Source organism: Trichomycterus rosablanca, chromosome 24 (genome assembly GCF_030014385.1).
Source record: "Trichomycterus rosablanca isolate fTriRos1 chromosome 24, fTriRos1.hap1, whole genome shotgun sequence".
Classification (NCBI taxonomy): Eukaryota; Metazoa; Chordata; class Actinopteri; order Siluriformes; family Trichomycteridae; genus Trichomycterus; species Trichomycterus rosablanca.
This window is the reverse complement of record NC_086011.1, coordinates 18,514,860-18,530,308: the sequence shown is the minus strand read 5'-3', so window position 1 is coordinate 18,530,308 and position 15,449 is coordinate 18,514,860. Positions and strand designations below refer to the sequence as shown.

At 45.9% G+C, this 15,449-nt stretch overlaps 1 protein-coding gene across 4 annotated transcripts in view; it reads left to right on the top strand.

Annotated features, from left to right (window-relative positions):
- Positions 1–15,449, top strand: part of slc38a3a (solute carrier family 38 member 3a) — a 28,156-nt gene that overhangs the window by 1,753 nt on the left and 10,954 nt on the right. Inside the window, exons 2-8 of one of the 4 annotated variants that reach the window (XM_062986302.1) lie at positions 7,494–7,676; positions 8,686–8,718; positions 8,949–9,036; positions 9,748–9,863; positions 11,676–11,749; positions 12,825–12,917; positions 14,438–14,519. In XM_062986302.1, coding sequence (XP_062842372.1) covers positions 7,573–7,676; positions 8,686–8,718; positions 8,949–9,036; positions 9,748–9,863; positions 11,676–11,749; positions 12,825–12,917; positions 14,438–14,519 — 590 coding nt within the window. In that variant the 5' untranslated portion in view covers positions 7,494–7,572. Of the gene's footprint in view, positions 1–7,493; positions 7,677–8,685; positions 8,719–8,945; positions 9,037–9,747; positions 9,864–11,675; positions 11,750–12,824; positions 12,918–14,437; positions 14,520–15,449 lie in introns of all 4 variants that reach the window. The other 3 variants (XM_062986301.1, XM_062986304.1, XM_062986303.1) reach the window with 3 other exon arrangements.

The window sequence follows — 15,449 nt, the reverse complement described above, 5'->3', positions numbered from 1 at the left end:
TTTTTTTCTCTTTGTTTACTCACATTACTAGAGATTCTGTCTGAAGCATAAACACTTCCATTCATTGAGATGTTGAGCTTTATTGTCAAACAGTCTGAGAGCTACTTTATTTACCCTGCATGTTATATTTACTTAAGTATGCCGAGTAATGACCTGTGTAACGGTCAGTGATTAGTGACTCAAGTCACTGATGGAATGGATTCTGTACGTGCGGTTGTGCGTAAATATTTTAGGCCGATGAGGAAAAATTCCACAGCTCCGTCCGCTGCATTGAATAGAAGCTGGTGAACGTGGGTCACATTGGGTCCATGCTGCCGGGTTTGACCGCATTCTGCAAGGTCGTAGATCAGTGCAGTAGATTTTTACTGCTTACTGTATCAAGCAAAATCTTTATTTACAAATGAGAAATTTTACTTACAGACTAGTGCTGGGTTTAAACTGTAATCACTACAAAGTCAAACCAGTAAAATAATTATTGCCAGTTAGATTATTAACCTGATTTTTGCTGAGGATGAAAATGCAGGAATGGGGCAACTGATATAATGTTGATTTAATCCTACAGTTGGGGAAACATTAAAATATATACAGTATAATGCCTATGTACATATAGTATACAACATATTACTCTTACTGGTGCTGGGGAAGAAACAGATCCTTTAGTAACTAAGATAATCAATCTTGCATCAGTACTCTTTAAAATGCACAGTTGCACTTTATACTGTTTTAAACGTCACCTCTTATGCCAAGTTCACACTACATGACTTTCCAAGTCATCAGGTCGCTGTACAGTTCACACTACACGACTGGATCTCTTGTAATCGGGAGTCTTTCAAGTCAGTGTGTATTTCACACTACACGACTGATCGGGGATAGGAGGTTTCACACTACACCATCTATTACCAACTGGAATCGCAGACGAGCTTCTCTGGTCTCCCAAACTACGTTTAGTCACGTAAACAAACGCAAATCTGAGTGGATTTGGCTACGTGAACAGCATGGATTGTTCTATAGTGAGTTGGAGGTTAATAAATATTTTTTTCACAACGCAATGTTGGTGTTACGTTTTGTAGAGAACGATCAGGTCAGAAATAATGTAAAACTTGAGCGTGTGCCGATGTATTCTGATATAAACTATATTACGCCCCTGTCCCACCTGTTTACACTCCTCTCCTGCGTTTCCCCTCACACCGTATCTTGCGTTCTCATTGGCTGTTTAACATAGCACTCATCGCCAGTCGGGCAACTCAGATCCAGATATTTGACAAGCTATATATCTTTTCGAGCTGTTCGGATCGAGTTGTTGAGCAATTCACACATGGCGCTTGAGTGCCGAGTTTCGATCACCGACCAGTCGGAGAGCAAAAATCAGGGCAAGAATCGTGTAGTGAGAACCAGGCATAAGTCTTACTCCTTTAGTTAATTTGTTTTTGTGTTTTATGGTCTTTATATTCTTATTTTTTTTATCTTATATTTAGATTGAATTATATTTTTACAGTTTTACTTGTATTTCCTTGTTGCACTTCATGGATGTGTTTGTGTGAATTGCTTAAGTAATGCTGCAGCTTCCCTTTAGGGATCAATACAGAAATCAATCAATCAATCATCTGATGATTAATTACAGTTATGTCAAATAAAGCCCACAGATACACTGGAAATCATAATTGGGTAACTCCTGGTACCACATGACTGCATCCCGGCCCGTGATTGGTCAGCCGAGTCTCAGATTCTGTAACTTTTCCAGCTGGCAGAGGGCAAGTCTTTGTTGTTTGTGTCTTATGATCGTGTTTTGGAGCTGGTGGGTGGTGGCGGCTCGAAAATGGCACAAAGTGGCGTCGGATTAGCATTTACACACACTGCTATTGTTTGTAGCAGCGTTCCACGATCCGTGGGCTTTTCCTTCTTTATAAGTAGAAAAATATCAGACCCACGTCACCCCCTGCATCAGTGTGTTGATTAATAACGGATCTAATGCTTGGGATAAAGCTGCTAATGCTTCTGTGTGCAACTTTTTTGCTGATTTAGGGAGCAATCAGAGTAATTGATATAAAGCTTTTGGTTTTCCTTCTAGTAGCCTAGTGTTTGCTTCACAAGTCCAGGGTCCAGTGCTGATTTTTCCCAGGTACTCCCAACAGCATGCAGTTGGTTTCATGCCCTGCAATTGACGGGTGCTTTGTATACATTGCACTCTGCCCTATACACCGTGTTTCCAGAACAATCTTTGGGCACACCAACCTCAATCAGGTTATGCTGATGGGAACCTATATCATTCAAAGCTGTTTATCATTTTTACATCACATGTATGTATGGGAAAAGTGGTAGCTCAGTGGTTAAGGTACTGGACTGGTAATCTTGTAGTCGGACTGCTAATCAGAAGGTTGCTGGTTCAAGCCCTGCAACAGCCAAGGTGGGTTTTTTTTGTTCCAATATTTTTTGTTCCTAAATGACATGTGAGGTACCAGGAGACACCCCTGAGCTTCTGTTGTATATCAGCAGTGACTGCAGTGAGTCACATAGAGTATAATGTGATTTATTTATAGCCCTGCACCCCTCATCCCCCCTTCCCCAAAAATGGTCACGGACGCTTAGGTTCTCAGATTTTAAGTACCACCGGTATTTACATCACACTTAAACAGGTACAGGTACAAACACCAAGGCCAGGAGGGGCAGTAAACCTGAATTTATGACCTTACTGAAGGACGACCATGACCTGGACCTGTCACGACTGAGTTATAGCTGCTTTACACTTCGACATCTAACTGAATTGCCATAGGATCGCTAGGATGCCTCACAGTGCAGATTAACCAGTAAACGTGAGGCACTTGTACGCTGCACGAATGACACATGTTAAATCGCCAAACACAAACCTAATATTTTAAATATTACGGCTCATTTCACGGTCCGTGAATTAGGTAGGGACTTAACGATAAGACAGCAACGAGTCACGTACTGATGTGAAATCGTCAAGGACCAAAGAAGATCTTTAGAATCGGCCGAGCTGAACCCGTCTGCCTGGTTCGTTTTCACGTGGGTGCTGCCAACCAAGAGTCACATTTTCTCTTAAAATCAGTAAAATTATAATAATTCATTTGATCAGCAAAGCTGGATCTTATCTGCGCGGCATCGTGACGGGCAGTGGCAGGACAGATGGCGCGGCGTTTTTGTCCTTGCGGTTCTGCGGTGCTGATGGTGCTGATGGATGATGCATGGCTCTACGTCACCGTCAGGTGATGGAGTCTCGTGCACTGGGGTTATTTTTAGAAGGAGCAGACGTGTTCAGCATCAGCACGCCGCCGTGCTAGTGAGGACGACGCTCTCTCTCTCTCTAACCTGGCAGTCTGTCGCTTTAGTTACTTTTCATGAGAAAATATTAGATAGTAGTGTTTAGTGTTTTTTTAATGAGGGACGGACAGACGGGAGGGAGCTGAGGATGGACGGGAGTCGTTAGGAAGCAGGCAGACGGACAGAGAGACGTAAAGACAGACTGGTCAGAGAGAATCGCTGATTGATAGAATGGGAATGAAACAGAGAGGATGAGATCCAAGACACATGAAATTCCACACTGTCACCACACAGCAAGAAGGTCCTGAGTTTGTTAAAAGGATAAAATGGCAAAAATGTAAACGTCATGTGTGTGTGTTGGTTAACAAGGAGCCTGGGCACCGTGGCCGGGCGCTTGACCTGCAAATGGACCCATAATGTAATATGCAGGGTGAAAAAGGTCATGGTGGGTAAGAGGGCGTGAAGGCGAGGGGGGTGAAGTGGAAATTTACGACGTGTTGGTGATGGAAGGGAGATTTGCATGTAATTGCACTTCATTAGGACTGGATTAGTCCTGCAGTCTCGCGTGCAGCTGGTCCGGCTCGAGTTCATCACAGCGAGAAGCTTAAAAAGGGCAGAACATGCATTTAAACACACACACACACACACACACACCGCACAGATGTGTGTCGCTAACCGGGGTCGTGCTGAACAAACCGACGATCGCAGGGACTCGGGTGCAGCTGGATTAGATCTGAGTTCGACGTTATACACAAACACAGACGGGGTTCCATTGTACTGCATTTCTGCATTTTTTCCAATTTAGTCATAGCCAGTTCCTCTTCCTCTGCTGGAGACCCCGATGGTGTACGAGGAGGGTATATTCTCCTGACACGCCCTCCCTCCAACGCGACCCCTTCTTATTCGCACGTACTTCGGTGGATCAGCACATGAGGTCGGTCTCGTTCCTCCACTTCTGTACAGGCACCTCGAGCTACTAACCAGGGTCCTTACGCAGCCTCGAAGACCCCGCCCACTTTTTTTTTGTCTCGCCTTTTCCCACCCAGTAGACCAGTGGCCGATCGTCCCTGCTAGACGCCCGGCCGACCGGTAGCAGAGCTGAGATTCGAGATTAGAATTTTTTGGCTTTAATTCCAGTCTTGAATCTCAGCTCTGCTACCGGTCGGCTGGGCACCGCCTAGCGGGCACGATCCACCACTGGTACAAAACAAATTTGAGATTTGAGACACTTAGAATGTCAATTCATCATCCGAATCGAGGAACGTGTACAACAGCGAAGACTGAGATGGTTTGGACACCATGTGTAGAATGAATGTGAGCTGACCACCGCACCAACCCAATGCAAAACCCAGCGTACTGCGCCCAAGAAAACCTGGACCAAGCCAATCAACCACTCGTTATACCACCATGGACCGAAAAGCGCTGAGAAATACTCTCCCGTAAGCTAGGGTCCAGAGAGAGAGACGGAACATTCAAAGTGGCATTTTCAGGGCAGAGGCAAATTAGCATCCTGTCCTTTTATTTCCTGGCTCTCCGGAGGAACTGGCATGTGGGGTCTCACCCATTCATCTGCAGAGCAACCTGAAATTAATCCATCGACCAGCAGGACTGTGTTTAAGGGATGAGTTTAATGTGGGGGCGAGGGACATTTTCAACTGTGGGTCTAAGATACAGAAACAGCGACCTAAAAGTATTAGATCCATTATTAATACGTATATCAGTTCAAGCGTACAGCAACGCAGCCACAGTGGACAAACAGTGGCGATCGAACGGGTCCTGATAGACCTGAAGGACATACAGTGTAAAATGAGTCTGTCCTCAGTTGCAGTAATCACTACTGAGTTCTAAACTGCTCCGAACTGAGAACTGTTAGTTCTTTATAAAGTTTGGCTGGTTCAGTCTGGACCGAAACCTGTGCTTCAACACCATATCATTATTCTGAACAGTGTGCAGCCTTTCCATATCATTGTTTAACATCAGTGCTCAGCCTTACTAACACTCTAGTGTCTTCTGACTGAAGGTAGATCCCCATATTCATGGTTCAAAGTCTTATAGAAGGTCGACAGAGAAAGGAAAGTAATTGGCCTCTGTTGTGTTGTGCAGTTAACCAGGACTAACCGGGTTGGTTTGCTGGTATAACGTAGGCTGAATTTTGTTAAGCCTTCGTACCGACACGTGTTTTTCTCTTCTAATTACATCTCGGCCGATTCCGAGTTCCTGCCGGGCAGCCGTGCGGAATAAGAACAGATCCAGCGAAGGCTTTTCGTGCCCAGCTGCAGGACGTCTCGTTCCCCGGCCAGTGCGTATTAATTACGAACTCTCTGCTTCCACCCCACGGCGTCCGCTGCGTACGTGCTCCGAGTTGTGGAATGAATGAACGTTAGCATGGGAACGCTTGGCGGAATAAATATCTGCTCCCTCGCCTCGTGCTTGTGGGATCCAAAACGTGCCCTTCATTTTTGGAGGTGGTTTGGAAGTCTTTTCAATTAGGACCTGATGAATTACCTTTTCAGCCCTTGAAATGCCTGGGGTGGTGGAGAAGGGGGGCCAGCTATGTCCAAGAGGCTCAGGAGCTCCAGTGATGCCTGGCACAATCGGCCCACTGTGTCCTCGAAGCCGTTCCCAGGAAACCACACAACATCCAGCATTGTGTGGACCTCGCTTTGCTGGCTGACCACGTTGTCCGGCTTTAGCCAGAACGGCGTGAGGCCTAATGAGAGCCGTATCGTACGCATCGACCCGCCGGTGTGGGGGTGCCGCGGAGGTGCTGCTCGCCCGGAACGGTCCTCGAATCGAGTCCAACGACAACGAAAGGAGAGGAGAGGACGAAGGGACGTAAAACGAGGGCAGAGGGAAGTGGGGCGGCGATACTGGATCGAGTGCGGGCGAGAGGCACCCGGCTATGCCAGCTTATCCTCCCAAGCATGCACCACGCATGCCTGTCATGTTAAGCCCTCCCGAATTAAATGAAAAGAGCGTGAATAAGAGCGAGGCCTCAAAACAGGCTAGAACTGGTTCTCAGCTGGTCCTGGCTGGTTCTGCAGCCTTTCATGCGTGCTTTATGTCTCAGGGCTGATGGGAACACTGGGCGGAATACTGGGTTCGAGTGCTTTATAAGCCAGGTTATGGGTACCGAGACGTCAGGGGGAGGCAGGAAACGCACGTCACTCTCATGCATGCAGTCTTTTAAGGGTCGCTCGGACCCCCGGCAGGTTCTTCCTAAAGAGCCACAGGGGTTCGAAATTCAGGAGAAAGGAGCCACAAAACAGGCTCTCTGCACCGGGAACGAAAAAAGAACGCCGGGTCAGCAATAAGAGCCGAGGAACCCACTCGAACCTAAAAGTGTGTTTCAGTCGTTCTAAACACCAGTACGATCCCAAGACTGCAGATGTGCTGTCATTAAAGTTCGGCTTTTTTAAAATACAGAGCAAAACTACAAACCTTTTCAACTGCTTTTACCATAAACAGTGATTTTACAAGTTACAGTGTTTGGAAACGTTCCCCAATTAGCAGGTGAACTGGTATTAGGTGTGAAACGAGGGTCCACCAAAGGCTGGGTTATTCTGCTACCACATCAGCGAGTTCTCTAGCAAGCAAAATCGGCCACTAGTCTGCTGGGTGGGAAAATACGTGACTAAAAAGTGCGCAGGGTCTCCGATTAGTAGCCTTAGGCACCTGTACAGAAGTGGAGGAACGTGGAGTTCAGCGTGTGACGCAAGACCGAGCTCACGCGCCGATCCACCGAAGTATGGGTGAATAAGAAGGGGTCGGTGGAGCGCGCACACATTGGAGGAAGGGCGTGTCAGGAGGATATACCCTCCTCGTACACCATCGGGGTCTCCAGCAGAGGAAGAGGAACTGGCTACGACTGAACTGGCAGAAAAAGGGAGAAAATGCAGCAATAAAATAGTAAAATTCAGGATTACAAATAATTCTGTTATTTCACCTTGACGGTATATGATAGACTCGAAAGCACTTCGGAAAACACAGTCCGCCACTGCATAAAGAAATGCAACCAGAAACTCCTAATGCGCAAAGAGCACGCCTAAATATATCAGCTATATGTAGAAATACATTCAGTATTCAGTACTGTGGAGACGTGTTGTGGTCTGTGGTTTACTTTACACAATGTCTCATCTTTTTTAGAAATTGGTGGTCCAAATTGATCTCTGTATGATGGTTCTGAGACTGACATCCTGCTCTGATTTTTACAGGGTTTTGATCGAGGTGAGAATCTCCTGATAAGTCCATAAAAATCTTCTATCAGCTTCTGGAGTAAAACTGAACCTCGTTATGGATCCGGCGCCGGCCGAAATGAACGCGGTCCCCAACGGGAAGGGCCACGAAGCGGGAGGCGATACGACTGCCAACAAAACCCAAACAGGGAGCCCGGCTCGGTGAGTACACGCTGACGTTCTCTCATCACGGTCAGGTTCCTGTACACGGATAACTAAAACTACATAGAAAAGTAGTGCCGACTGCTTCTTTTCACCTGCACCAGGCGGGTTCACACAGAAATCTTTATCGCGTACTAAGAGCCACGCACTGCTCTCTGTTATTCATCATCTCTGTACAGAGCCTCGAGCGCCCAGCAGAGGCCGCCCCTTCCTCAGGCTCGTCCATCCGCAGGCACAGCCGGTCACGTCTGTTCAGGCGCCTAACCGGCCAGTAGCAGAGCTCAGAGTCGCAGCACTGGTGTATCAGATCATTTTAGTGCAAATAATTTTGACTCGTTTAAAGGAGTGTGTCCTCATATCTGTGTTATTTTAGTTAAAGCTAATAACATTATTATTAATTATTTCAATAAGATATAAATGATTTATATTTGTTTATTTATTTATTTATCAAGCGATTCAAGCGAAACAGCCCAGCTGAGTAAAAATAATAATAATTAATAATAATAATAAAGGCAGCAGTGTTTGTTTCAGGTATTTTGTGGACTGTAGCGCTGTGTGATCGCTGTGTGTCTGTGGTGTCTTGCAGCGCCGCCGCCCCCTCCGACTAACAGGTGAAACCTTATTAGCGTCTGTCAGGTGACCGTCGGTGCGATGCTGCACGTCACAGCTCGGCGGCTGCCATGCACAGGACGGGTGCGCGATGCCCGTCGCTGATGCCACGGTGTGAAAGTCAGCACATGTGCACGAGTTTGGAAGTGTGACTGTGTGTGTGTGTGTGTGAAACGAGTGGTGCATGTAGGATTGCTCCACGTACTGAGGGCACCTGTATGGGTGTGTTTAAACACCGCTTCTCACCCCTGACCCCGCCCCTGCATGCACAGGTTTACGTGGCCACAGCGGGAAACGAAACGTTGGATTTATTTCATTCACGTCAGAAAAATTAACAAGTTTTTTATTTACGTTTATTTGATGTGTTTTTCCCTCTCTGTGCTCTCGTTGGACCATGTAGAGAACTCGTACCTAATAGTACAGAAAACACCAGGTACGTACCAACCAATCAAAACACTGGAACTGCTCTATTAAAGAGGTGTGGCAATAAATCCAGAATTTTGCTTTTTAGCAGTAAAAATAAGTGACGTTCTGTTCTGCAGTTTAAATAAATCTCGTTTGATCATTTATATAATAATATTTTTTACACTCTGATTGGTCGGTATGTCCAGCGTGGTGTTTACTGATGTTTACAGATGTGTTGTGTTATTTACATCCCAGCAGAACCACCAGAGACGCCGAATCCAACCAGGCGGAGAATTCAGAGTTCCTCTCCAACGATGAGGACAACAAAACACCGCGTTTCACAGACGTAAGACCCGACGTGATATTGTTTTCTTGTTGAGTGTTGGTTGAGTGAATGTTTGTTGTTGAGTGTTTGAATGTTGTTGAGTGTTTGTTGAGTGTTTGAATGTTTATTGTTGAGTGTTTGAATGTTTATTGTTGAGTGTTTGCTGAGTGTTTATTGTTGAGTGTTTGAATGTTGAGTGTTTGAATGTTTATTGTTGAGTGTTTGCTGAGTGTTTATTGTTAAGTGTTTGACTGTTTGTTGAGTGTTTGAATGTTTATTGTTGAGTGTTTGCTGAGTGTTTATTGTTGAGTGTTTGCTAAGTGTTTATTGTTGAGTGTTTGAATGTTTATTGTTGAGTGTTTGCTGAGTGTTTATTGTTGAGTGTTTGAATGTTTATTGTTGAGTGTTTGCTGAGTGTTTATTGTTGTGTTTGAATGTTTATTGTTGAGTGTTTGCTGAGTGTTTATTGTTGAGTGTTTGCTGAGTGTTTATTGTTGAGTGTTTGAATGTTTATTGTTGAGTGTTTGCTGAGTGTTTATTGTTGAGTGTTTGAATGTTTATTGTTGAGTGTTTGCTGAATGTTTATTGTTGAGTGTTTGCTGAGTGTTTATTGTTGAGTGTTTGAGTGTTTATTGTTGAGTGTTTGCTAAGTGTTAATTGTTGAGTGTTTGAATATACCATCGGCTCTGTAGAAGTTTGACCTGACAGGCTTTAATTCTCTCTGGTGTTCAGTTTGAAGGAAAGACCTCGTTCGGGATGTCGGTCTTCAATCTGGGAAACGCCATCATGGGAAGCGGAATTCTGGGACTGGCGTACGCCATGGCTAACACGGGCGTGGTCATGTTCCTGTAAGTGAATAGCCCAAAGCTCTACCCACCAGGCTACCACTGTCTGTTCCACACGCAGACCCCGACGTAAGAGCTTAAATCCAACAAAATATCAGACAATATGGGGTCTGTTCTACCATCAGCTTAATGACAAAAAACGTCTGTGTGGCACCAAATCATCGATCAGCTTTTAACCGTTAAATGTAAAGCACAGTTTTAGGTGGCGTGTGTGCGTCTGCAGCGATTCCTCGCAGGGTTGGAGCGGATTAAACGTCTCTGCCACGTCTTTAAGCTTCCTGGCATTTTGAAGTGCTGAATTATTCAGGCCAAGATTCGTGTTTGCTAACGGCTGGTGCACACATGGGTGAGAGAAGGTTTAAGCTCGTACGCAAAATACACAAATATATTATTATTATTATTATTATTATTGTTATTACTGTTATTTCTGTTATTATAATCAGAGAGATTCCAGAGCTCAGGCATGGTGGGTAGCGTGAGTGATTTTATGGTGATTTTCCAGCGTGGTGTGTGTTTTGGCTGAATGTTGGTGGCACCTCGCCGAGGCGACACGAGTCCTTCTTAACGAGGCTCAACACAAACATGACGTCTGAATACACACAGCAACACACACCAACACAAACACGATACAAACACGACGTCTGAATACACACCGCAACACACACCAACACAAACACGACACAAACACCAACACAAACACGACACAAACACGACGTCTGAATACACACACCCACAAACACCAACACGACACAAACACGACACAAACACGTTGTCTGAATACACACACCCACAAACACCAACACGACACAAACACGACACAAACACGATGTCTGAATACACACACCCACAAACATCAACACAAACACGACACAAACACGACGTCTGAATACACACACCAACAAACGCAAACACGACACAAACACGACGTCTGAATACACACACCCACAAACACCAACACAAACATGACACAAACACGACACAACATGGTGCAGAGAAAGGCATGTCCTGGTGTTAAGTCTTTATAATGCTGTGCACCTGGGCTCCAGGGTTCCAGCACAGTTTGGTGTTTAACCTGTTTAGATCCACCTAAGTCAACCTACCCACCAAACTACTGAACTCCGGCCCTTTAGGACTCCAGGAAGCACGTGTTAGCCCTATGTGGCAGACTCAGTCAGTACATGAACATTAAAGAAACGCAGCCTAAAATGCAGCAGCTTAATTAACTCTCCAGGTTTGAGTCTCAGCCCTGCGACCGGTTGGCTGGACGCCGCCTGGTGAGCACTAGTCTGCTGGGTGGGAAAAAGACGGGACTAAAAAGTGGGCGGGGTCTTCGATGCCATGTAAGACCCTGGTTAGTAGGCCAAGGCACCTGTACAGAAGTGGAGGAATGTGGAGATCAGCGTGTGACTCTCCGTGTGTGAGACCGACCTCACGCGCCGATCCACCGAAGTACGGGCGGTGGAGCGGGCACGCGTTAGAGGGATATACCCTCCATGCGCCATTGGGGTCTCCAGCAGAGAAAGAGGAACTGACTATGACTAAACTGGGAGAAAAAGCAGAAATAAAATAGAAATAAGACTGAGAGCATTGTTCCTGCTGATGATCATTAGATCTTCGAGTAGAGAAATGACCAAAGTCCAGACCTCCAGATCTATAGGACTGGAATTATCGAGCTCTGCTGAAATAATAAAGCTTTAATTCAGCGTTCGGTTTCTGTCACTGCTATTTTGCTGTATGTTTATGTTTACGGTCAGTTAGCCTAACGACTCTGTTCATGACGCCGTTTGCTGACCGCGGTGTTTCGGTTCCTCTCAGGTTCCTCCTGACCGCCGTGGCTTGTCTCTCGGCGTACTCCATCCACCTGCTGCTCAAGTCCTCGGGCGTCGTCGGTGAGTAACAACAACCGGCCAAACACAAGCGGCTAATCCTGGATTAGCATTCTTACGCTGGGATAAACACGCACATGAATATGTGTCATGTGATCAAGGTCACGGTGGCTAACCTGGTTTGTGGGTCTTGCATGCGCTTACCACTGTGTACAGTCAGTAACTGTATAGCCGAGTTAATCTAACCCTAGATAAAGTCTAACAGATAGACGTACCTAATACAGGACTTGGTGTATGCATGTGGGTCTAGTTTATTGTTTTCCTTCAGTACATGCCAGCAGGTGGATTGCCTCTAGGTGTAAGGGGGTGAACGTGCAGGTTAGTACTGCCCGGCACTGGATTGCTGCCCTGTCCAGGGTGTCCTTCTGCCTTGTGCTGAATGTTTTTGGGTGGCATCAAATCCTAAATAAGATGGATTGGGGCGGCACGGTGGCTCGGTGGGTAGCACTGTCATCTCACAGCAAGAAGGTCCCAGGTTTGATTCCCAGGTGGGCGGTCCGGGTCCTTTCTGTGTGGAGTTTGCATGTTCTCCCTGGGTGGTCCGGTTTCCTCCCACAGTCCAAAAACATGCAGTCATAATAACTGAAGATACTAAAGTCCCCATAGGTGTGTGTGTGTGTCCGTTATGTTTCCTGCCTTTCACCCAGTGAATCAGACCCACTGTGACCCTGACCAGGTTGCAGCACTGGTAAAACAGACTCTGAATGAATGAATGAATGAATCGTATGATCCTCATATTACATCGACAGTTTTCCCTTGAACCCTCAGGATTTTTTCTTGGCCAATGTGTGAAGACTGAAGAGCTAAATATAGCAGCGAGTGTCGGCCATGCGTCACCGCCTGCGCCCGCCTCACCTCCTGCTGGCATCATCCGCGTCTGGGCTGAATCACCAAGGCCGGCGTGTGGGAACATAAAATAAAATAAAATGAAATAAAAATAGAAATACGTGTTTATTTCTGTGAGATCTGTACGAGGTTGGGAGGGTTTGGGGTGTGAAAGTCGGAATGTAAGTGTACGTAAGTGTGTGTGTGTGTGTAAGAGTGTGTGTGTGTTTAAGCTCACGTGTGTTTCCTGCAGGTATCCGTGCGTACGAGCAGCTGGGATTCAGGGCGTTCGGCACACCGGGCAAGATGGCAGCGGGCATCGCCATCACGCTGCAGAATATTGGAGGTGAGGACTGCAGTGTCATCCAAACACGACTCAGAGAGGGTTCGTACCCAGTACAGAGGGTTAATCCCATCAGGGGCATCAAAGGGGCAGATCAATACTCACGGTCTTTAGATTAAAATGAAATAGGGTGACCATACACCATACATGGTATAAAAAAAAGAGGCCTGTGGTGGGAGTGAGGTGTTGGACTGGCAAAGTAACAGCAGTGTGTATGAAGTCGGGGTTTAAATATTTAACAAATGCATCAATAACCCTATGTTTAACTATGTTATTAAAGTTTAATAAATAAGCAGCTCTGCATTTATGGTCAGATCATCTTATTACTTTTAATTCTATTCTTTTCTTTTTTTATTGTACTTCCTTTTTCACATGATTGCACTTTGAGACGTTGAGACTGTTTGACCAGTGGCTGCCATCATGTTATAGATCAGGGGTGCCCAACACGTCGACCGCGAATCTGCCCGCTGGTAGATCGCGCCTCATATCAACAGGTCAACATGATTTACATAAAATGTGGCCACTGTTTCTTTAATTTGCGGTGCCCACCTAAAGCACCACTAATATAGAAAGTTTTCTTTCATCAGTAGCCAGTTTGTGCCACTTTTGCATTTTTCCTTTTATAACTAGCACTGTTAGTGAAGATGAGTCTGCAACCAAGCACAGAGAAACCAAAAACGGTTCGATTCAGGCAGGAGCGCTCCAGAGACGCTGTTTCATTCATACGTGGAAGAAGCTGATGGAGAATATTCATGTTCAGATCTCATGTGACATACAGAAATTTTATTAAATTTATTAATTATTAATTTTGACATTCACATGAAGCCAAAGCTTTTCTGAAAAATGATGAGGTCGACCTTAAAAAGGAGATCGCGACGACTTGTCGACTGAAATAGTAGATCTCAAGCCACGAAAGTGTGGGCACCCTGTTATAGACTATATATATCAGCACCCATATAGGCATGTATCATGTGAATGGTAATGATCAATATTAAGTGGGTTTAGCACTGGAGGCTGACTAGACACAATCTAGACCTTACATTACAAAAAGGCATCAAATTCCGAGTTAAAAAACAAGAAATGCTTATTTATATTAGAATTAAGGAATACAAACATAGAACCCCTGACATTTTGAGATTTCAGGACCTTACTGGTGCATCTGAGAGTGTGTTTCGTACCCGGGGACGAAGACCAAGTTTTATTCTTATCAAAAGATAAAATCCCGTCGTGGTGGACGCCGTCGTCGTCGTCCCGTCACATGTTCATGTTTAATTCCAGCTCGTATTTACTTTCCTTCGATTGTTCGGGTGGAACTTTGAAGTCGGTCACACGCGAGTCCACAATGAGATAAAAAAGTCTGGGCGGCGGCTCTCGGGGATCAATCGTGTTTGTGCAGGCTGGATGTAGACGAGGGATTCTCTGGAGTTTAGTGACACGAGCTTCTGGCATAATAATCACACGGTCATGTGACAGAACCCCATGTTTTCACCCTCACCTCTGTTCTTCTCTCTTTTATCTCGCAGCTATGTCCAGCTACCTGTACATCGTCAAGTACGAGTTTCCTCTGGTCATTCAGGCCTTTCTCAAGGTGGACACGCCGTTCGAGTAAGTTCGTGTTGTGAATCTTTTCATATGTTAAAGCATTTCCACCCAATTTTGTCGTATCCGGGTAATCGCACTGTGCTTCCTCTACTGGGCAGTACCAACCGCTTCTTTTCACCTGAATGAAGCAGGTTCATACGGGGATCCGTATCGTGCACGGAGAATCACACACTGATCTCTGTTATCCCCCGTCTGCCAGCCAGCAGAGGGCGTAACCGCAGCAGAAGCAGAACGAGATCATCTTCATCTCTAAGTCAGAGACGGTGTGTAGAAATGCAGGGCTGGTTTCTACATTATGCATCTGAGCACATTTATGTTGTGAAGGTCAGAGCCGGTGGGTACACGCAGCGCGGCTGGTGTGTGAACGTGAGTTAATGCAAACCGTGCGCTCTGAAGGCTGGCGCAGAGACGACCTGGACTGTCTGAGGTTCATTTGCATATTTTCTGTCCCCTCGACGACTAACAAGGATGCTCACAAGAGAGAGGATGAAACGGTTGCCATAGTGATAGCCGATTACTAGAGCTTCCGAACAACGGACGCAGAGAGAAATCGATCTTTCAGAGCGCAGCGTAAACTCGTTTCTGCAGTTCGATCTATTTTATTTCTGCATTTTCTCCCAGTTTGGTCATAGCCATAGCTCTTCCTCTGCTGGAGACCCCGATGGTGTACGAGGAGGGTATGTTCTCCTGACACGCCCTCCCTCCAACGTGACCCCTTCTTATTCGCCTGTACTTCGGTCTCGCACACGGAGAGTCACGCGCTGATCTCCACGTTCCTCCACTTCTGTACAGGCGTCTCGGGCTACTAACCAGGGTCCTTACACGGCGTGGAAGACTCCGCCCACTTTTTGGTCTGGTCTGTTTCTACCCGGCAGACCAGTGGCCGATTTTGTCCGCTACTGATGATCAGTTTTTATGGAGCGTGGAACTAAC